This window comes from Drosophila kikkawai, chromosome 3L, assembly GCF_030179895.1.
Source record: "Drosophila kikkawai strain 14028-0561.14 chromosome 3L, DkikHiC1v2, whole genome shotgun sequence".
Lineage (NCBI taxonomy): Eukaryota > Metazoa > Arthropoda > Insecta > Diptera > Drosophilidae > Drosophila > Drosophila kikkawai.
The window spans coordinates 20,681,028-20,704,812 of record NC_091730.1 but is presented as its reverse complement, the minus strand read 5'-3'; the positions used below and the strand labels follow the sequence as shown (position 1 = coordinate 20,704,812).

The 23,785-nt window shown below is 41.8% G+C and overlaps 1 protein-coding gene across 3 annotated transcripts in view; it reads right to left on the bottom strand.

The window, feature by feature from the left end:
* Rdl (Resistant to dieldrin) overlaps nucleotides 1-11,725 on the bottom strand; it is a 40,779-nt gene extending 29,054 nt beyond the window's left edge. For 2 of the 3 annotated variants that reach the window (XM_070285300.1, XM_070285299.1), the window contains exons 1-2: nucleotides 11,636-11,725; nucleotides 5,937-7,621 (exon numbers count right to left, since the gene is read on the bottom strand). In XM_070285300.1, the coding sequence (XP_070141401.1) occupies nucleotides 5,937-6,079 (143 nt within the window). In that variant the 5' untranslated portion in view covers nucleotides 6,080-7,621; nucleotides 11,636-11,725. Of the gene's footprint in view, nucleotides 1-5,936; nucleotides 7,622-8,523; nucleotides 8,578-11,635 lie in introns of those variants that run through there. The other variant, XM_017172967.3, reaches the window with a different exon arrangement.
* Between the last annotated feature and the right edge of the window lie 12,060 nt (nucleotides 11,726-23,785).

The following is a 23,785-nucleotide window of genomic DNA, read 5'->3' as shown; positions in this document are numbered from 1 at the left end:
GGCTACGGTCCACAGTTACGGCTTCCCAACACTTTCCGCTCTAGCCATTAAAGTTTAATTTATGCCCTGCTGCTACTTTTGCTGGCAGGTGCTGTCAATAAGTTTTTGACAGCCTGCAATAAAAATTACTTGAAGGACACGCCAAAAACTTTGCGATTGCCGCTCCGCTTCGCTTTTGGCCGCTTATGCCGCTCATGGCGCTCATGCCGTTCCCAAGGCGTAACGTGGCGTATACGTAATATGCAAATGTGCCTCTGCCTCAGCCAGGGGCTAAGTGAAACTAATATTATGCCCGACGTATTGTCAAATAATTTATGCAGCCCTACACTCACACACATGTGTATATATACTAACACACATGTGCTTGTCGTTAAGTGCACTAGAAAATGTCAATAGGTCGTACTTGAGGCGTCAAATATTTGCCTATTGATCGAGGGCAGCTAAAGAGCAAGAAAAAGTTAAGACTGGGACTGCCTTTAGGCCTAAACTGCTTTATATATAAATAATAGATATTAATAAAAAGACGAAAGTGTGTACAGACTTTTCTTTGATATATCTTCTCATTAAATATTAAATAATGTAATCCCTTTTAATAGTGTAACACTGAAGGAGTTCATTATTTTATTATCTATTCGTAATATTATTTTATTAATATGAACTATAATAAATCGTAAACTTTTTGTACCTCTGGAATGCTAAATATTTAGTACAAATATAGAGGTAAAAGCAATAAGAAAATGTTCTTTATTTGTTTAATAATTTATAAATGGAAGCCTCATAAATATAGTTTTTTTATTAAATTTTAAATTGTAACCGTTTATTATCATAATGCAATTCGTTAAAGACCTTCAAGATACTCTACAGATTTACAGATTATACCCAGAACGATTTCTGAAATTTCTAAAAATATTTGTAAACTAAATCAAGGCTCTTGTTATTACTTCAAAATTCACCTAAAGGAAAACGATTCGAACCTCTAGACTCTTCGTTCTTAAAAAACCTTCTAGTACCCAGAAAATAGCTTCAATATTATTTTTAATTAACCCAATAAGGTGTATATTTTTGCCCCGTGTAAGTATACATTTGTGCAGCTTGCAATTAGCTGCTTGCACGTAAGTAGGTAACAATTTTCGTTGTTCCTGCGCTCTCAGGACTCAAACAACGAAGGCGACTGCCATAAAGGAGCAACAACTAAGGCGCTGGCAGCTGCGGCAGGAGCTGGAAAAAAGGTCCTGAAGCAGAAGCAGGAGAAGCAAACTGAACCAAAAAACCAGAACCGTAACTGTAACAAAACCAAAATGCAAAGTCATGCGCACGACAGCCAAGCCCAAAACGTGTCGCCTCAAGTGCCACGCCATCTTATCGCTGCCCACAGTTTGTTGCCTTATCTTGAGGCACTGCACGTTTGTTGTGCGTGGTATATATATGTGTGTGTGTGTGTGGCTGGGTGGGTGTGGCTGGTTGGCTGACTGGCTGGTCAGTGTGCCAGTGCCACGGCGAGAGCAGTGGCTGTAAGAAATATTGTCGTTATTGTTTGTTGTCGTTCTCGCTGTCGCTGTCGTTTTTAGTGGCACTTTGAGTGCCAGCCATTACGTATACGCTGCGTTGGACACGCGCCATTGCATAAATTCAAGTGAAACGTTAAAACAAAGCGGAAATGCGAAAACTACTAGCAAATATTATCTTTCTTTTAGCGTTTTCGTATTCTTTGTCTTCATCTCCGCCGCTGTCGCTGTCTCCGTTTCCTCCTTTTGGAAAGTCTTGGCAAACGCCAACGCAGAGATAAGCAAAAGTTGGTTTAGGCCTTTCTCCTGCGCAGTAAAACACTGGCTCTGTGGGTGGCCCAGCCTCCTATTTTTCGTTTTTCCTTCTATTTTTTTTTTTTATCTCCGGGCCGAGTGTGAGTAAGCGTTTTTTAATAAAGTGATAACTTGATGCCTGACAGCCGCCTGACAGTCGCTAAAAATAAACACATCCGCTTAATAAGCCAGCAGCTAGCAGCTCCCGGGATACACAGGAAAGCCGCTTGGACATGGAAACATTAACTATTATGAGCTAGCCGAGCGAGAAGTTGGGCAAGCTGAGCCACGCCCCAGTTTATGGACTTGTTAAAGCCAATTTCAGGCGGACTGGGAATAGAATATAAATGTCACCGCAAGGGAATATATCCTGGTTTTATAAAGCCAGGAAAAGATACCAAAAATAGTGCAAAAGTTGGATAGTAAAAGCATTAGGAAACATAAAATATTTTTAATATTTTTAAAGATGTTTAAAAACTATTCTAGAGAAAAGTTTACCATTAGCTGTCTTTCTCCGGGAATTTATAAGAGAATCGTAAGCTTTTTAGAAGAAGTTTCCATTGGAAATCTATCTTAGTTTAGGTTTCCCCTTGGACTTTCTTTTAGATTTATCTTGGGAATCGTTTGGCCTTTTGATTAAATTAAGCTCAATCTCATTCCGGTTTCGAACTTATGCACCGGCTGAGCGAACGGGTTCGAGGTAAATGCATAAAAAATTGAATTGCATTGGCAAGTCCTTGACATTTTGCAAAAATGAACAGCGGACTGGCAGGCAGGCGAGAGATTGCTTAGGCGCGGATATCTCTCGCCTCCAGGCGGGCCAATAAAAATAGTTTCCCCGCTCGAATTGTATTTTCCGGGGCAAATGTGAAAAAAATTAGACTTGCCTTGTCCGGGGCTTTATTAAATATTTGAAAAGCAGATGGAATGGCGATTGCCAAATGGCAACGGCAAAGGGCAAAAGCAACGGCGACGGCAACGGCTGGAAAAACACAAGGAGGCTGACTGGCTGGCTGGCTGCCTGCCTGCCTGCCGTTTGTAGATATTTTCAATCATACTCAAAATGTGAAGGAACAACAATTTACGCTCAATGACACTCGACGGCGAGCTGTTGACGCTGCCTGGCCCTAGTGATGCAGCTACCCAGACACACACACACACGTACAGGCCGCAGGACGAACGAACTGACACGGACGAGCGGGAATAGTGAGGCCGAACGACAGGCACACATGAAGAAAAATAAAGATCTTATATCGAGGCAATATATCTTGGAAGTTTGTCTTGTCTTTCTTATTTTGTCTGATTGGGAAGGGTTTTGATGTGATTATTATCGATAAGGTTTCAATTGCCTATAATCGATTTATTGATATTTATTTAATAAGTTAAGTTAAATTTATATATACGCTTTAAAAGGTTTGAAAAAACAAGTATATTTGATATTTATGTTTGTGGTTACAAGTTGTATACCTTAGAAATCTTTTAAAATAAATAAATCGATTCTATCGATAATATAAGATAGAGTAAATCGATATCCGCTCTAGTAAATTAGATATTAAATCTGATTGAAGACGAAATGGCCAAGTTTTGTAAGATTTATTTTACAATCCCTTTAGAATCAAGGCAAAGAATTTCCTTAGAAAACTTTGTTCAAACTTTCTTGAGTGTCGTCATTTTTTTCTCTGTAAAATCTCCTTGTTGGACGCGAACCCGGGCGGTCTTTGCTTTTGTCGCTGCCACTTTGGCATTATCTGCTATCAATAAATTCCCAGTGAAGTGGGCACTTGTGTGGCAAGTGGAGCACAACGGGACGCCCAGCAGGGGTCGATGTTGGGGCGTGGCAGGAGCAGGAGCCGGAGCAAGCCCAGCAGGCCCAGCAGGCCCAGCAGCCCTTGCCGCACAGGAAGTGGCAGCGTGTAAAGTGAGCAAACTATGTCGCTCTGGCCTTTAACCTTTTTCCAGAGAACTGGAGCCGGAGGAGGAGGAGGAGCTGCCTGACGGTGGTGGGGAAATGTGAATGGGATTGGGGCTAGGGCCCTGGGACTTTGACTCGGCAAGGCTGTCATTTTGTGTTGCATACTTTGTGGCGGCGCCTGTGCAATGTTGCATGAAAAAGTAGCGTAAACTTTGCTCCGGCTTTGCCTTTTGGCCCAAATAAAAGGCACAGCTGCGTCTGTGTGCGCTGCCTTGGAGCCGGAGTCGCTTGACTTTTGCCACGACATTTTCGATTTTGGACTTCTTGTTACGCTATATACATATATACTATAATATAGCATAAGCCGTGCTCCGGCAACCGTAAGCCACATCATGCCACGTCGCGTGTATCTCCGTGTCCTCGTCTGCGTTCCCAGCACGCGATCTTGTAATCCCATAAACGTGCATTTGTAGCTCGAGTAGCTCCCGATGTCGTTGTCGCATTCGGACTAGGAATCGGCTTCAGATTCAGTATAGGAATAAAAATCGGAGTCGTGGTCGTACTCGGTGTCGGATTCTCGTTGCCCCCCGTATTTGATTTGCCTAATTTGCCAGGTTGCCATGTTATGCAAATGTTTGTGGCTCTCTGTGTAGCGCCTAAATATTTACTAATGAGCGCTAACCCAAAAAAAAGTGGAAAGAAAAAGCACAGTAACAACAGTAACAGCGGCAGTCCTGGCTCTGCATAATTTGTGTGATTAAGTTGACAGAACGCCACAGTAGCTGACAACTAATGCCACAATTGCGGCAATTTCTTTGCGTTGTCCGAATGTGTTGTCCGCGGTTGCGGTTTCCCGGGCTGCCCCGGGGGCTGGATGGTGGCTCCCCAGGGTAATGGCGGGCGTATTGGTTTAACGGCTGGCGCGTTGGCGCTGACAGCTGACAACTGTCAATTCGAGCAAGGACTCTCTCTTGGCACACACACGGGGTTTCCAAAAGCAAACATAAACATCGCCATCGTCATCGCCACGCCGACGACGACGACGACGGGTGAGTAATTACAAAGACCATCGAGTGGCAGTTGTCATTTTTCAGTCAGTCGCCGTCGGTCGGCAGCCAGTGGCTGCCATTTTAATGACTGCCACATGCAAATGCGACAATGACGATGTAGATATGGCCTAATAAATGGCCTGCACTTACTCAAACTGTCCGCCAGTCGGGCAACATTTATTCACTGCCGCACAGGTCAAGCAGGCTGTCATTCAGCCTAATTAGCGACCGGGCGACCCAGTGAGCCACCGAAAAACTTTTGAGCGCATTTTGCAGCAAAATGATTTGAATAATCATAAATTACCATGAATTATGGCCGCCAAACACAACAAAAACAGGTATAGCACGCACCTGTCGCCCATGGGGGCTGGGCTGGTCTGGTCTGGTCACTGCAGCAAAGTGTCAGGACGAAAACAAATTTATTGTTATAATAACTGGCCAACTGTAGTTGTAGCTTTTCCTCGTTTTTTTTTCCCCGAAAGTTTCCGAAAGTTCGAAGGGGTGGTTACATGTGGGCCTGGGCTTCATGCTAACCATTATTTGGCCATAATTTAATGCGAATTAGAGGCCAGCTCGGCCCACTATGATGTTATTAGCCTAATTGATAGTTGTAAATGTCACTAATTGAGTAAATGCCCATTGAATGGCCACCATGATGAGCTTGCATAATTATAGAGTGTGTGATACAGTGTGTTATAGACTGAATGGCAGTGTACTTGGCTGGGATATAATCTATTGCCCAATGATATGCATAAGATACCGCTCTCTCTTGCATCAGAAAAGCATCTTTGATTGATTGCGGGGCCAACAGTCAGCCTTCCATCAGATTATTTTATCATTAATTGGGGTAATATTTTCTGTTATTAAAGGTTGTTTTTCGAACACATTTTGAACTGTTCAAATGGGTTAATAGAAGCTATAGAAATTTATGACAATTTAATAAAATAAATTCGATAAATCACAGATAATTAATGCTCTACGAAAAATAATATAAAAACCTGCAGGATTATGTTTAGTTTAACTAATTATGGCTTTAGTAAAACCTTTAAAAAATAATAGCAGCTCTGCAGTATCATAATTTCCTAAGCTACTTGATTTTCCCACCAAACCAGATTCTTTTTTAAAAAGTTTTCAGCTTGTAAATCTAATAATAAAAATTTAAAAATAAATACTTACGCCGCCTGCACTGTGTGGATCCTTTTCTGGCCCGTCTCCTGGGCGATCAGGGCCATGTTGATGGCCAGCCAGATGGTCAGCAGCGGGGTACGGGGCAGGTTCGCCATCCTGGCCAACTTGTCTTGCATTCTTGAATCACTCATGGTGGTGCTGTGTTTGTGTTTGTGTGTGTCCTTGGTGTTGGAAGTTAAAGTTGAAGTTGAAATTTGAGGAGGGTGCGAGAGTTGCTTATTTAAAATGGCTGTCGTGGCTTTTCGTAGTTTTGCATTAAAAATTTGAAGTTTTCGTTTGTTTAGTTGGTTTTTCTTTAGGTTTTTTGTTTTCTTTTTTGTGTTTTGTTATATATTTTTTTTTAAGTTGCGTATAAAGTAAGTTGTAGTTTTGTTGTTCTTGTTGTTGCTGTTATTAGTCAAGGTTGCTCCTTTAGTTTGTTAGTTAGCTAGCTGGTTTCCCCTACGCGGCTACTCGGGCTTCTAGTCAGGGCTCTTCTTCTCCGTACTTCTCCGCTTGTTGAAGTCTCTCAGTCAGTGAGTTAGTTGGTTGTTTAGGCAGCGAGGCATTCAGTCAGTACTTCAGTGCATGTGTATGGGTGAGTGGGTGCTTCTTAGAGTGTGGTTCCCTTTGTAATTCCGATTCCGATTGCGATTCCTTAACCTCCCTTCGTACACTCCCTCCCTGTCAGTGGCAGTCTCCAGTCGTCGTCGTCGTCGCCGCCCGTCGATCTCGGGCCAGTGGCAGATCCTGATGCGCTTCCTCTTTTGCTCCCTTGCTCCTCCAGCGGCATTAATTGCTGCTGCTGCTCTCTGCCCGTAATCAGGTTACTTCCTGTCGCTTTTAGGGACTTTTTTCGGTTTCCTCTTGCCTCCTTTATTTACTTTTAATTACTTCTATCCTGACGAGATGTGTTGCCGTTGCTGATGAGTGCTGCTGCTGCTGTGTGTGTGTGTATGTTTGAGTGGGCGCTTTGCAAATTCCTTGAAATTGAGCCTTTCGTTGCCTTTCGTCCTGTGGGGAATCGCTGGTCGCTGGAGTGAGTCCGTGTGTGAGAGTGTGTCTGTATGAGAGTGTGTTGTGTTGTGTTTCAGTATGTTAGTCGAGCCCCAGCAGAGTGTACATCGTGATATCCCGCTACGAATCGCTCTGTTCTGCGCCGCTTCACCCGCTCACTCTGCCCGCTCTCTATGCGCTCATTAATAATTACAAAATATCCGCACTGTTCATGGCTGCCTCTGCCTGTGCTTTTTTGGGTTTTTTGGTTTCGGTTTTGGTTTTTGGTTTCTCCGATCCGGATACGGATTTTCTATTTTCGCCGAGTTCCGCCGTGGACTCAGTTTCGGTTTCAGTTGCAGCTCCCTATCTGAGTTTCTGAGTTCGTCATCCAATCGGACGCTCCATCTCATCGCTCGTTCAATATCGTTGTGGTCGATGTTGTTATCCTTTGAGTGCCTGCAACCTGCGCGATGTCTATGCTGCTGCTGCTGCTGCTGCTGCTGATGTTGATGGGGTTGGTGTTGCAGGCCACTGAGCTCATTTTATTGAATTCGATTGCTTGAGCTACGTCCTTTCGCCTTAACCTTTGGCATTGTTTGTTAAATAATGGTCACAGCGGCTGCTACGCTTCTCGGGGAACTATGGGACATATTTGCTAGATCTGAAAGTCTTATCTTAGTTCTTTGAGTTCAACACTGGAAGGTGATAAAAAAAGTAGGAGGAAATTGATTTATTAATTTGGAATTTTGAACTTGGTAATTGATTTCATTAATTTTAGAGTTATTATGTTTTTTTTTTTGAATAATTTATAGCGTAATATCTGAGAAAAATTTATGTTTTTGGGTGTATTAATTTCTTTTAAGTGTTTTTATTTTTATTTTTTTTTGTCACAAATTTCATTTAAATTAGGATTTTGTAATGGTTACAAATTAAATTGAAAGTTAAAGATATTTATTAATTGGTTACAAATGTATTTGGAGTAGACTTCGATTTAAATTAGTCTTTTTGGAAATTATATAGAGATTTTTAGGTCTATTTAAGGTATTTGTTAGTCCAGAATAAGAATTTATGGTAGGTTTAGTTTTAAATTTATTATTTGAGTTATTATTATTTTTATTATAAAATAGTATAGTCTTTTTAGTTGTTCTGATGTTAATCTTCACTTTTTATTATGTTTCACAGTTTTGTTTTTAACATTGCGATTTGTGCATATAATTATTTTAGTGGTGTTTTTAATTGCACTTTCAATAAATTTATATATTGTTTTATTATTATTTGTCTTATTTAAGAGCTAATTTCAAACTTGGTTTTTTGCTTGCAGTCAAGTGCAAAAATACATGAATTAGGGCGCGTCGCTCGCGTTTTGCTTGAAAATTTCACGCTATTGCTAAAGAACATCCTCACACTCGCTCGCTCGCACTCGCACACACACACACACACTCAAACTAATTTATACACGCATACATGAACAGCAGTCAGTCACACACAGGACACACTCACATCCACACAGACGAGGCAGACACTTTTGTATAGATTTTGTCGAGTTGCCGTTTCTTGGGGAGTCCTTTTCTCTGGTTCTCCTGTACCGTTACCGTACCGTCTGTGGGTCTTGCCAGTCCCGTTTCGTCCGTTACATTTTCTCAGCTGAGCGTTTGAAAACCGTTTGGCAGGACAACGCGTTGGCTAGCAGTCAGTTGGCCAGCTAGGAGCCGAGGAGCAGAGCAGCCGAGCAGGCGAGCAGGAGAGCAGCCTATACAGCGGAGAGAGGCGCCAGTGAGAGAGGAAATGCGAGAGAGAGAGAGAGAGAGTCGGCCAAAAATAGCCCGAGCCTGAGCCCAAGCCCAAGCCCAAGAAAGTGTGCTACGTTTTCTGCAAAGAGCCAGAGAGCGGGAGAGCCATTTTCTCTCTCTCTCTCTTGCTACTCTGTGTCTGTGCCTGCTTCTGTGTAAGTGTGTGCTCTGTTCGTGTGCACCTTTTGTGTGCTCTGGTGTTGCCTTGTTGTTATCCTTTCTGGCTTTTTGCAGAAATGTCACCGTGCACTCTCAGCTTTGGCAACCCCGGCAGTTACACTCTGTTTAGCATAAACGCTTGCTACTTGGCTCCAAAGTCGTCCTGTTCCTTCCCCCCCCTCCTATCCTCACCCATAGCTATCCTCTAGCTGTGTGTGTCTGTGTATTGGTTTTTGTTTTTATAAATTTTTTCGCATGTGCTTTTTCCCTAAGCACATTTGATTTGTATGCCACTTTTTGTGCGGCTCTCGCTCCTTTAGGTTTTTGTCCTTTTGCTAAATTTCTCGCGCTTTCCTGCACATTCGCACATATCTCGTTAATTGGTAAGCATGCGTTTTCCTTCTCTGAATTTTCTTGTGCCTTTGCCGTGATTGCTTTTTGCGGTATGCCGAGGAAAAGAAAGGATTTGTCAAGGCAACAACAGGACAGGACGGGAGTGGGGCAGGAGTAGGGGCCTCGGGGCCCGCCGAGCATTGTTTCATTCAGCCCGTTCAACTTGACAAAGAAAAGCGAGAGCCGGTATGTAAATTCCATATGCATATGTGCGCTCCGCTTTTCCTCCCTTTCCACCATGTTTTCCCCGTGCATGTGTGTGTGTGCATATTTTATATTCAATGATAAGAGTTTGACATTAATTAAAATGGCAAGAGTTGCGTGTGTGCGCTCTCACATTCGACATTTTACATTTCACTTGCAGCAAGGGGATATTTATGCCGTGCCCCCGTCAATGTTTTTTGTGAAAACGGCTTTTGTTTGGCTTGCATAAATACTTTCACATTGTATATACGAAACGACGACAGTTATTAATGAGTTTTGGCCCCGACCCCGTTACCCTTTCGCTCCAGCTTTCTGCTACATATTTGATGGCCCACAACACGGGTCCTTTGCTTTTAAATATGCAGTCCCCAACTTGAACTTGCATACTTAATGCGCCTGGCAACTTTCTAATTACTTAATCCGACTTTACAGGCCCCCACGTATTCATGGGCAATCTGGTCCTGGCCCTGTCTCCTCCGGCCTTTCCCCAAAATCTGATTAAGTATCCGCCAACTAAATGGCTCAATAAATGTAAAATTTTGGCGTTCATCAGAAATGGAAATTATGGATCCTTGAGTGCTCCCAAAACTGTGTTCAGTTACTTATAAAACTAGAAACCAATTGAGAGGAAAGTGCACGCTAAAAAATATTGAATATCAATAGCTATGAATTGTAAGTAAAATAATTAAACTTAGCAAAACAAATAAGAAACCAAGCTTTTCTCGAGTTTCGAGTTGCTTCGATTTGTTGTTCAGCTTTTTAATGACAAATTTTAATAAAAATGTAGTTAAGAATTTTAAATAAAATAATATCTGAGAAGCCAGATTTAATTGCATAGTTTTTGAAGTTGTCTTTACTTTATTTTATATTTTAATGTAGATATAATACTGAAAAGATCGATTTATATGATAAAATCAATGTTAAACTCTTAATATGTCTGATCAGTTTCTTAGTTCTGTATGTATTTTCGAGAAAATAATTTATTAAAATAAAAAGAAACCTGAACAAATTTTTTGATTACAAATATTACTTCATACATTTCAATAGAAAGATTTAGTCTTGTTCAAATTTAAATACATTTTAAAGTTAATTGCCCTCTTCAACTGTTTAAGTAATTTTTTTTATATTGTTATAAAAACCAAGTCTAATCTAAAATATAAAGATTTATGTTCAGAAAAGAAAGGATATTTCTTTCCTGAACATAAATCTTTATATTTTTCTCTGTGTCTTTTTTTTTTGTTAGGACAAGACGACGAGTGGCAGATTTCATAGTCAACTGCCATTCAAATATTCATGTGCAGGGCTGGAATCGGCTAAGACTTTAAGCCATTAACCTCGTGGCCGCTGTCATCATCAGGAGTGGAGCGACAGCCTCTCTCTCCTTCGCACTCTCTTGCTCCCTCTCTCTCTCCCTCTTTTGGGGCGGTGGGGGCACCAGCTCACACTGTCGCCCTGTTGATGTGTGGCTGGGCACGTTTTTGGCAATTAAAAGCATATGCGGGCTAGGCCGCCGCCTCCTTGGGGCTAATCAACGAGGCCGCCCCAACAATTTGCTTGAAAATTAAACAAAGCAAAGGGCAAGGAGGGGAGGAGCAGGCGGAGGAACAGGAGCAGGAGCAGCTGCCAAGCCAAGACGATGGAGACCACGAAGACGAAGAGGGCAGAGTGCCTACCACAAGCAAACAAACGAATACACACACAGACGCGTCTGCGAAATTCGCTCACCCACACATGCTCACTGGCACACACCCATACATACATACATACCACACACTGCAGGAGCAGCAGCAGCAGCAGCGGGAGCGGGAGCTGAAGAAACAGACTCCTTTCTTGCCACTGCCTTTTTTGTATTTATTTACAAGGAAGCTAGGGTTTTTTGCATTTATAACTACAATGTATTCTGGATTTTATTTTGTTTAATTAATCTGCACAAATCGCAATCGGTTTTTGGATTTCCCTTGCTTTTCCGTGATTTTCCACGCACTCTCACACACACTCGCGGTCACTCGCTCTCTATATATGCAAATATATACATAATATATAGTACACCCAGAAGTGTGCACAGTCCTGAAAGAGTTGCCAACAAATTGGTTTTGCTTTTAATTTCGCATTGGAGGTCACTTTGCTTGTAGAATTTTTAAGGATTTTTCGTTCCGGCTTTACCAAAATTAGAGAGGTGGAAAATGTATCTATGCCTGGGCTCTGAACAAAATTGTATCCGCTCGGCGTTAACGGCTCGACTCGACTCGACTCAACTCGCTCACGGACTCAGCTCGGGCGTGTTTGATTTTTTTGCGGAGACCGAGACCGAGACCGACTGGCACAGTGGCACTTACATCACGAAGCCGCGAAAATTCTGGGTGCGACCGGACCGGGCCGAGCCGAGCACCGCCGACAGGATATTCGCGCTCTCGGTCGGACTTCGGGTTTTGTGATTCGTTATTCGGGTTTCGCCTGTTGTTGGCACTGCTGGCACAGTTGTTGTAGGTCTCAGTTGGTTGCCCTGCTCCTGCAGCCATATCCTTTACACATATACACTCACACACATATACGCGGATTGTTGTTGGTGCAGGCTTAAAGCACACGCAACTGTTTCGCAGAATGTGAGTGTGTGTGTGTGTGTACCGTGCGGTGCTGTGCGCTTTGTGTACAACCGGGAATCGTTTTGCCTCCCACTGCCAACTTACTCGCACACAAATCAACATAAATCAGCTAAATCGTCAGGATACAAGTACACACACACATACACATTACACGTACACCCCGCCAAACACACACCACACACGCTCGCAGGCAAAGCACTGTATTAGTAGTAACATACGAGGGCTGAGCTGCAGGCCAAGCAGGGCTGGTTTGCATAGAGTGCACCGAGGACTAGTGGCTGGATCTCATGGCGTATGCGTAATGCAGTTGATGGGCAAATCTGTTTACCCATGACTGAGCAAATTTTGACTGGGCAAACTTCATTTTAGCCAGCTGGCGCTGATCACTGCAATTGAACTTGATGTTTGGCATGTGTAATCCAGCCTTATTGAAATATTAAAACATAATCTCGCCAGAGCCAGCTCAGCGTTAATTAAATAGTGCAGTAATTGCTGATGTATTTAACCCCTTTTCGTGCGGTCATTTAAACATTTAAGCAGTACTGTATTGTTGATAAATTTGGGAGCTTTCATTATATATATTAAAGTATTCTTCAAATAACTATATTAAATATTATATAAAAGTTTTCGTTTGTTTGTTTTGTTGAGAAATATAACGTGATTGGGACATGGAAACTATTTTGTCTTATCTTTTAATGAATCTATATAAATAATTATAAAATCAAGAAATAATATTCCAACATAATATTTTCTGTGCTGTAATCTAATTATACTTTTCTTTTATGATATAATTTTTATTTTAACTTATTTATCTGTTTAAATTCAAAGTAAAAATGTTATATATTCCATTTCAAGTGTATTCTATTAATCTCTTTTGTTTTTCATTTAACAAAACATTTATAAAACCCCTTCCTACTATCATCCTAACCGCAAAGTCAACCATTTTGATATCGCCACATGAAGGGTTAACGCATTTGGTTTGTCGCAGGCCAATTAATGATTAAAGCCCGTCCGAAACGACGAATCGAAAAAGATTTAAATGTCGCGCTATCTGCAATCTCAATGTATCTCCCGCTGTCATATGCAGTAATGGCTTTTAAAATATATATCGCCAGCCATTAAATACATTTCCGTTCAGGGACCGGTCCAATACACACCCATACACACCATATATAACAGAGTTAGCACACAAAACCGGTTGGCAAATGGACATCCAGGCGGCCATTTTGTGGCCACAGGACAACGATGTGGATGTGGGAGCTGCTGCGAGTCCTTTGCCAGCGATGTCAACCAAGTTGACTTTTCGATGCGCACTGCTGATTTTTTTTAATAAGCATAAATTTTGGCACGTAAAGCAATATGGGTAAGCCGCAGACAAACACACATTCGCCCAGATCCTTATACAGTAAGAAAATTAAGCGGTATTTTAAAGATTTTTGGGTATAAGATGAACTATTAATTAAATCTTTAAAGATATTGAGAAGATATGAAACAATGTGTTGATTTTGAAGTTATAATGTTAATATTTCCTTACAATAAATATACATAACTTTGAGATATATTAAGTATAACTAGATTTTGAAGGACTTTATTGAAAGTATCTAATTAGGATGTACATAGTTCTGCATTATCCTTATGTATAAATAGTGTTCAAGCACTTAAAACCCCTTTTCTACGATGCAACCTAAAATAAAGTTTCCTAAAATTGTATGTTTATTTTCCTGGACATTTTTTTATATTTTTCTTTCCATGTAGAGGCTCAGTTATAACCGTACTAACGCCTCCGACCTCTCGCCCCTCCATGCATCGAGCGGCGCAAATTGATTGAGTCTGCCGTTGTCATTTGTCGCTGTGGCGGTCCCAAAATTTATGAAAATGAAATGCCACGCAGCGCTTTTCCGCTCTTCCGCTTTTCCGCTTTTCTGGCACGTGTGTGTATGTGGAATCTGTGGGCCTTAATGTTAATGTGTGTGTGTGTGAGCCTGAGAGCCGTCTCAGGCAGCGTCAAATTAATGAAACACATGCAGAGCCGCGTAATTTGTCATTTCGACAAATTTTTGAATTATTTAAACGGAAATCTTAACGTCAGGCAGCCGCGATTTATGCGACTTTCGGCGGTTCGTTGAATGTGATTCCGAATGCGGGTGTAACTGTGACTGTGAATGTGAATGCGAATGCGAATGTGAATGTGTGATGGAATTGGATGGCGTTTTAAAGACGCCGCATAAAATTGCCAACCGAAAAATGCCAGCCAAGGCTCACAATTTCCATTTACGCGGCAGCAAGAGTGTGTGTTTGGTGTGTGTATAGTGTGTTTGTGTGAGCTCTGTTATTCCTTTCCCGTCTGGCAGAAGCTGTATGCATTATGCACACCCTGCAATCAAAGGGGAGGGGATATTTGACCATGATCAAAGGATGGGGTCTTCTATGATGACTTAAGATTTAAAAATGAATCATTTCTTTTTACATATATTTTTTAATATATATATCAAAATTTCGTTAAAGAAAAATTCAATTAAATTAGTTTTAAAGTTGCAAAAATATTTAAAAAGTTTTTTACTTAGTTTAAAGTTCATAAAAAACTTCTTTTTACCCTTTTTGCTTTACTTAAAGCCTTAAGATCAGTAGCTCTTGTTCTCTTCTCCTAACGTTGTGGCCTCTGGCCGCCTCCTTTGGCACTGGATATCCCCCAGGTTCGGCACTTTGGCAGTTCGGTGGCATTGTTGCTTGTTTCCATTTGCTTTTATGCGCCCGAAAAATGTTGGCTTTTGGACAAGGACGAGTGGGAGAGCGAGAAGTGAGCCGGGAATTGGGGGGGGAAGGGAGTGAGTGGCAGTGGGATGTGAATGTTGCTTGGCTTAATAGAAACGTAACTGCGTACAATTGCTGGCTGCCGTCTAATGGGGCACGCACACAGTCAGAGCAGAGCCCAGGACACACACACTGCCAGACTTTTCCACTCACACACATGAACTCATGCATGCTGCCACTGCCAAAAAAATGCTGCCTTATCTCATTTGAATGCGCCTCGAATACAGCGCGTTAGTTGCTCTGCTTTCCTCGTTTCCTTATTTATTTTTCCTTACTTTATTCTTTTTTATATTTTCTTTTTTTTTGCGCTCCCTTAGCCGCTGTGCGATTTCGTTTCGGCATTTGTTTTCATTCGCAACGATATTTGGTGCTGCTTTGCATATTTTCGCCATAATCTGTATTATCGACGATTGCGACGCAGCAGAAGCTAAATTATGGCCAACTTGGCGGGGAAATTGTTTCCTTCTGCCGAGATATTGTTTATGCAAGAGGGGAGGCCCTGGAAGGAAGCCCCCATATGGCATACTAATTGGGGCCGGGCGAAGATAAAGACCTATTGCCGCTAACAAATATTAAATATTTCCGCAGCCGCCTGCAAAATGTCACTCTTAATTGGGTAACTTTACATACATATATAGGCCTGTGTATATCTTTGGGAATACTTTTGTGGGGGGCCGTCTCCAAAGGAAATTCATTCCGCTTTTCCTTCCACTTCCATTTCTTTTTTATATATTTTATTTGACTTTCTCCTCTCGGATTCTCTCGCTTCGTTTCTGTTCTGCTCTTTTTTCGGGTCACTTATGCAAACAAAGTTATTAATTACACTTGCTGCTAGTTGGGGCGGCTGCTACTGCTGCTGCTGCTGCGGCGGCCCAAGGACAAATTAAGTGGTCACCAGTGCAGGAGCGACAGGGAAAAGTTGAAAACGCTGAAAAACTGGCTGGCCGAAAAATGACCGCGACCGTAGCCATTGGCCATCGACAAATAAAACGTAATGCCCAGCTACAAATTTGACCTAAAAAGATAAATACTTTTGCAAAAGTTTTGCTTTTGGCCAGGGCTTTTGCCTGTTTTTCGCCTTCGTTGTTCATTTTACGTGGCACGCGGCACACGTTGCGTATACGTCATGGCCGATTGCCTGCGTTCACGTTACGTATACGCCTAGTTCGGTTCAGTTCAGTTCAGTTCAGTTCAGTCTGTTGTTTTCGTTGCCATTTCTCCTTTACTGTTTTTATTTCTTGTTCCCTTTGTTGTTGTTCTTTTTTAAATTTATGTATCTAAATTGCTGTGGCACACAGAGCAGAGCATTTTGCATGGCCATAAATCGCTGGCAAGCCATGGTAAAAAAAAAGAGCGGCAGCGGCAGCCGCACCGAGTGCGCTAAAAATAAATTGTGAATAAATAATTTGCACTGCGTCATGTCAGAAATTTTAAACACATAATTAACCGCTTATTTAACCCTTCTGTTGGCCCCGTTCCTGCGCCAGATTACGCCGAGGTTGGATGCCATTGGGGGAATGGTGGTGGGGGAATGGAGAGCGGGTCGGGTCGAGGTTGGATGCTGCAGGGAGGCCACATGAGAAGCGCTGGAAATTCATTAAAGTTGTCTATGCCCGGGGCGTTCGCAGGACGACAATCGGGGCCAGCCCCGCAACAATGCCTTTTCTGGGACTGGGCCAGTAGGGGCAATGACGACAACGACAACGACAACGGCAACGACAATGTTCGAAACAAAAGCGAAACAAAAACACCAACAGCTACAGCAACAGTGCTCGCAACGGAGGCGGGGCCCTGCCATATTTCCATTTGTAAAACAGCAGGAGCCAGCGAGCAGCGACCAGCGACACAGGACACAGTTAGCCCCGAAACAGTGGACCGCTGATCGGAATACAAATTTGCTCCGCCACTATGCCATAATGGAGATAATTTATTTAACTCAAAATGAAGCGAGTTGATTAGGCGAATATTTTAGGACAGAGTCAGAGCAAGGATTTCATTAACATGCCAATGAGGTTTTAAATTAACTCGTAGATGGCTTAAGGAGATTTAAAGAAATTATTTTTAGAGTGTTAAGCTTAAAAGTATAATTTAAGGATTAATTTTTTGACATAAACTTAATCTGTTATATGTTTACTATGATGGATAACTTTTTCCGGGGAGCTTTTTATGTTATTATTAAAACCTCTGTACACTTTTAAGTTTTTTAATATTTTTCCAAGCTTACCTATGTTTATTTATGAAAGTTTCGTGTTAATCTAGACTTCTTAGGTTATTCACTTAATAAAAAAATTATTGTAGAGATCTAAACTTACTAATTGTAATATCTTTAGTAAAACTTGCAGTCAGTTCAAATTGTGGGTACTTAAAATTAATTTTTCCAAATTAACAACTCCAAATAGAACCTCTAGCTCTTTTTCTTATCAAGAAATTTCCTAAGGAGTTGTAATTTTCACAAAGTTCACTTAAGAAAACCCTCTAAACATTTCCCTACTAAGCACCACTGTGCAGCATAAGCAATAAATGTGTCTCTATGTCCATGTGAGTGCCAACTCTCTGCATGGGATAGGAAGGCGTTGAGAGGATGTTTTTTCCACTCTTCCTTCCTTTCGTTTCCACTCCCATTCCATGTCCTGCGATGATTCCCTCTACCTAGATACCCAACATGTGCTGGCTGCCGGTTCTGTGCTCTGCTGTGCCATCTTTTAATGTGCCATACATACACCTAACTCCGACATGGCCCGTTTCATTGCCCCATTCCCGTTCCAAACCCAATTCCTATCCCACTCCCCGTATGGTCATCATGATCATCATCAGCGGGATTGCCAGCGCCAGCTGCCGCCTCTTGATGGGTGGGCGTGGCAAGGACATGAACGCCTTTGCGCGCACTTAGCAGCTGGACATAGTGAAAAATGCATGTGCACAGCACAAAAAGCTCGAGGAAGAAGCGCAAGAAAAAAGAACAAAATATATAGAATAGCACACGAAATGTAGGCGACAACAACATTTTTTTTTTTTAGCTTTGTAAATGGAGCAAAAGATGGCACACAACAAAAATAAAAAAAAAAAAGGAAAGCTAGGGAGACAAAAAAGAAAACAAGCATGGAGAGCAAAACAAAATGGATGAAAAAATATCATTTTAGTTGGCACATTTTCTTTTTTTTTTGTTGCTTCTGCTACTGCTAGTGCTCCTGGTGACCCGCCCAGCAATATTCAATGCTGTAAAAAGAGCAGGAAGTGCAAATGTTTCTTTCACTTTTCGTATGTTTCGTCCTTTTTGCCTCTTACTAAATTATTAGTGTGCAAAGGACCCGCACACAAGCACACAGGCCAGAGAAACACAAACAGCCAACTTTCCGCTAGTTTTCCTTTCTGGCATTTTGCATTTTTAAAGTGCCGCCAGATCCCGGATCCCAGATCCCAGATCCCAGAGCCCAAAAGCCAACCACTCCGAAGTTCGCTGCCTCTGCCGAGTTCTTGGCTCAGATCCCCAAGTAAATCGCGTAATGGGCGCGGCCCTTCTGCCTGCTGCTGCTGCTCCTGCTGTTGTTATTTTTGTTGGACAGCTGACGAGCCATTAGCGTGAAAATTGGCTCTAGCCCTGCCGAAAAACTTTCGACAACAGCAACAACAACAAGCAGGACACTTTGCCCCCATGCCAGGCATGGGCAAGGGGTCGTATACATAATTTCGTCTGTGCTGCATGAATTTTTAAACCACAAAGCCCAGCTCAGGTAGGCGAAAAACAAAAAAACAAAGAAAAACAACAGCAAAAACAAAAATACCGCCAGCAAGTAAAAAGTAAAAATCCAAGAGGCAAAAAGTAAAACAGAAAATGGCAACACTTATTAATGTTTGAAAAGGCAAAATCAAAAGCAACAAGAAAAATATGTAGAGCTTACAGCGCAAGCGTTTGCCCGGGAATTTTCTGAAAAGCAGTGAGAGAGGAAGAGGGAGAGTAAGCCAGGATGCTGCAGAGTTTTCCTGGCTCTCTCTTTGGCTTTTCCCCTCTCTTTCTCTGGATCTCACTGGTACTCTCTCTCTCTCTGTGTTGTGCCTTTGGCGCTTTTGTGTCTGCCCGAAATCGTCCTCTGTTTGCTTTGTAGATTTCCATCTCTTTGTTTGTTTGTGTGCATTTTCCTTACACCTTACGACAAAACAATTTCCCACGCACCACGCACTCAACTTAATTTTTGTTGCAACATTATATTTCGGCAGCACACCCGTGCTCCCCAACTCCCCCTGGAAAGCACCACCCACTCCCCACACTGCGTATGCTTTGCGCTTAATCTGAGGTTAAATACATGTGTTAGTTGGGCGCCTGGGGTTCGGGGCGGGGGAGGGAAATGGGGAAGGCAGGTTGTTGTTTCTTGTTTTTGTTGTTGTTGTGGTTGCCATTTTTATTTTTACTGTTATTGTGCGAGTATGCGTGTTGTGTGTGTGTGTGTGTGTATGCGCCATTTTCATTTTATATGCTGCTTAGCTTTCAGTGCGTGACCTTTTCTTTCATTTTTACATTCACTTGCCATCAGCATTGTTGTTTCTCTTGTTTTGTATTCTCCTCTTTTTTGTTGTTGTTTTATTTTCCTTTTTTTTGTATTTTTTTTGGGCGGGATGCTGTGTGTGTGAGCATAATATTTTCCTTTTTTGCGCCTCATTGCAGGCGAACCACAAAATCTGCTTTTGTATATCTGGCGTCGTCTTTGAAGCAGCGGCAAAGATCTTATACAAATTAGCATAATGGATTTTTTTGTCAAAGCGGCGTCGTCGCCTTGGCTTTTGTAAAATCAACACACCGGCCTCCTCCGACCCTGACCGTTCCCTTTTCCATGTAATTTGCGGTTTTGCGTCCCTAATCACGATATGCATTCACATTTGCCTAATCATTTGGCTTAATTAATTGGCCAGGTGAGTTGGGGCCACAGGATGTGCCGCCGCAAACGGTTTTATTTCCTTTTTTTCCGGTGGAGAAGGAGGCGGAGGAGGAGCAGGAGGAGGTCACATTTTAATTTATTAAAATCAAAATGTTTGAGCTTTGATTTGCGATTGAGTCGACCGCCGTTCAATTAGTCTAATGCGGTCTCTTTTGGTTCAATGCAAATAAATGCTTATTGCTGAGTTGATTTTCGAAATTAAAAATTTGAAAATAAAGCTTAATTGAAGTGGAAATCAGATAAGTTGGGGTCGTTTCTTTAATTTTGATTTTTATATTTATTTTGGCACTATTTATGGGATTTTATGCTTTAAAATAAACGTTTTATTATTTGTTTTGTATTAAACTTAAAGGGTTTAAATTCTAATATTACACCTTAGAGATTAATTGTATATTTAATTTAAAAATATAAGGTAAAGGATTTACTTTAGCTTTAGCATTATCTGGGTTTATTAATGAATATGATCCATAAATCTTAATAATTTAAATTAATTAAACAAAGAATGAAAAGAACTTTAAAAGAAATTCCTTACTTTTATTTAGTTTTCATTGATTTAAACAATACTTAACTAGATCTTACCAAACTAATGATTTGAAAGGTATATAAAGAAGGTTTTAAATTGTATTCTTAAATTACATTTACCCAGTCTTATTACCATTTAAATCTTAGCAAAGTCCCTCTCTAAATTAAACCCCTTTTTGAGGCCAAAGCAATTACTACTGGCAGCGACGTTGCATGAAACGTTATATTCAAAATGGAAACATAAAACATATAAACCTAATTCCCATTTATCTTATCTTGCCCCGGCTAGGGAAACTACTATATATAAGACAGCCAGACGTTCCCTATATCCAGGGCAGCAGCAGCATCATAATTCTTTTGCCCCTAAAATTCATACTATAAATATGCAAAGGCAGCGTTGCTTGGCTTTCATTAGATGCATCCGACCTTTTCCCGCCCGTGTCGGCTATAAATTCTCATTAATAAATCAAGTGAAAAATCAAAAGTGTCTCATAATAAAAACTAATATATGGCTGTGTAAACAAACGAACCTACATATGTACGTACGTATATATATGTGCGAGATATCAAGCATACGCATTGTTGTACAGGTGCGAAAAGTGCGAGCACGAGAGATATGCCTCGAGAGTGGAAGAGAGAGAGTAATCTCTCTGTGTCTCTCTGAGAGATAATCAGATTGGAGCTTTGTGAAACTGATAGCTGCAAACAGGAGGAGAGCACAGAGAGAGCCACAGGGAGAGCGGAGACCCCTCTCTTTTTGGGCCAGGTTAGCGGCCCTTGCAAGCCATGTTGTGTGTTGAGTTATGACGTCATTAAAACGCACAGCCTCACCTTGTTCAAATATGAAATAGCAAGCAGCCACGGCCGAAATGGAAACCTCGGAAGCCTTGCCTCCTTGCAGGCATCTGTGAGATGTCGCCATCGCCATCGCCATGGTTTTTGTTTGCTTGTTTGCCCGCCTCTAAGCGGGAACTATGCCATATAGGTAAACCCATATAGCATATAGGATACACTCTGTGCATGTGTGCGTGTTTGCCTGAATTATTTGCGCGTTTTTACTCATATTTCCAGGCATTTTATCACTTTGGTAGCGCAAAAACCCAAACATACTTTTTGGGCTATGCGTGCCTGGGACCGTTTGTCATGCATTTTTCATAGAGCACACAAAATGTCAACGTCGCCACTTGAACAACAATAACAGCCGCACCACCATTCAAATATTTCTTAGCTCCTTCCTCCTCCAGCATCCCCAGTATCCCTAGCATCCCTAGCATCCTCTCCTGCATCCAGTTTGATGTGGCCATAGCTGTAAACGTATCTGTATCTGTAGCTGTAGCTGTATCTGTGGCAGTGTCGTTTTGACATTTGTTTACATATTTATGTCAGTCACTTGGTCGCTAGGTTGCCTAGCTCCAGTCTGAGTCCCTGCCTCCCTCTGTCTCTCTTCATCTCACATTCTACCTCCACATCCCCCGTCCAGACCCTCTCTCAGTGGCTTTGGCTTTGGCTTCAGTTCACTTCATTTCACATCTCGCAGTCGCCGCTTTTCCTTTTCTGTGTTTGCCTGCCATTCACTCTCGCCCGTCGGCTGTCTTCACTGGGTCCTGGCGATGGCGATGGCGATGCTCCTGCTGCTGCTCCTTCTTCCTATTCCCTTGCCCTACAGCTGGTGTTGGTCCTGTGTCCTTTGTGTTTGCACTGTGCCTCACTTTAGTGTGCCTACACATGGGGAAAAGTTATAGGAATTATCGAGTAACTTGAATGAAACTAAGGAAAATAAATATGTAGATATAGGAAAAGGATTTCTCCAAAGGATAACAGTTAAAGACATTTTTATTGGGTTAGCCCTTCAATAATTCAACTTATAATATTTAGAGCATATTTTTAAACACATTTTTAACTTAGTTTAAATATATTTTCAGACCTTTCTGGTTGGCTTAATATATCCCTATTCTTGCAGTGCAGCATCATCATGATGAACATCTTACACCGCATCTGGCAGCTTTATTTTGCAGCATGCACTTCAGCCTTCAGTCAGTCAGCGTTAGGTGTGGGCGTTGTCTGATCTTTCATCATCGTCAGCGTCACATTCAGATTTAGGAGCAGGAGCAGGGACAGGACCGGGAGCGGTAGCAAGACCATCAGCAGGAGGAACAGTCTCTGGTTTAGCGTCCGAGCAATGGACAGTTTTATGGGTGACTCACACACACACACACACACACACACACACTGAGAAGACACCACGTGAGTGTACATATACCCATTAAGGACGTGCATTATATAGGCCCGCATGTGCGCTCTTAAAACTTTATTATGTACCTGGACCCTCAGCCCCTCGCACTTTCAGTCAGAGACTTCTGACTTTGTCTCTAATAAAACTGATTTCTGCACGCCGCCACCGCTCTCAGCTTTATTATACACGAGCGTCACTTCCGGCTTCATTACGCCACACGGAGCAGTTGCCAGTTGTCAAAACTCATTTCCAGCTGCCGAGTGAAAGCCCCCGAAAATAGTTTAGGAGGAGGGAACTGGCATAGCTCAACGACCAGCAGCTATTAATAAACCTGTGTCAAACTTTTATGAACTCAACTCAAAAACGCAACTTTTGCGGGTTCCCCCTCTCCCTTGGCTTTGCATTAAAAATCAAGTAGCCGCACTGTGGTACCTCTCAGCTTGGCGTCCATTAACCCAGCATGTAACGAAAGCGGGAAATAAAATGGAAATAAACAAATTGGCTTACGAGAGAATACACAGAGGGAAAATAATATAAGCATGTGAAGAATAATAAATTTAACAATTTAAAATGAATATTAATAGAATCTCAAACAAGGTTTTTTCCTCCCTTTAGATTAGTTCATTTTCTCTCTGTACAACAAAGTTTACATTTTTGTGGCTTTTAACAAAAAATTATACGAGTTTTTATTTGAGAGCTACAATAAATAAGCCTATAGCTTTGATGGGTTAATTTACAGAGTGCCACTGTTTCGCTCCCCCTTGCCCCTTGTCCCTCTGCCTGGTCTTTCTCTGACTTTGATTAACCCTTTTCCCTAAGCTGCTTAAAACTGCAACAAAAGCAACAACGGAATTCCCAAAGCAAGAGCCAGTAACAAGATTGTACTCCACAAAGCCGAGTAAAGTTATGTGCTTAAAATAAATAAAATTCATAAACGCCAGCATCGAGTGATGGGGTCGACCAGGAGGCAATGAGAGGCAGCGAGGGGTTAAGCAGGAGCAGCGACGACTGAATAAGGGGGGTGTCGTCAGGGGTTAGAAGGGCGACGAGTCGAGGGCCGCATGCGTTAACCTTTGGCATTTTTAATTAAACGAACAGGGCATAAAATATCGACACTTAATTTGCGCAAAAAAAGATGGCAGGCAGAAAATTAAGCAGCCAGTAGCAAAAACAAAACAGGGTCGTAGAAGGGGGATGGGAAATATATAGAATA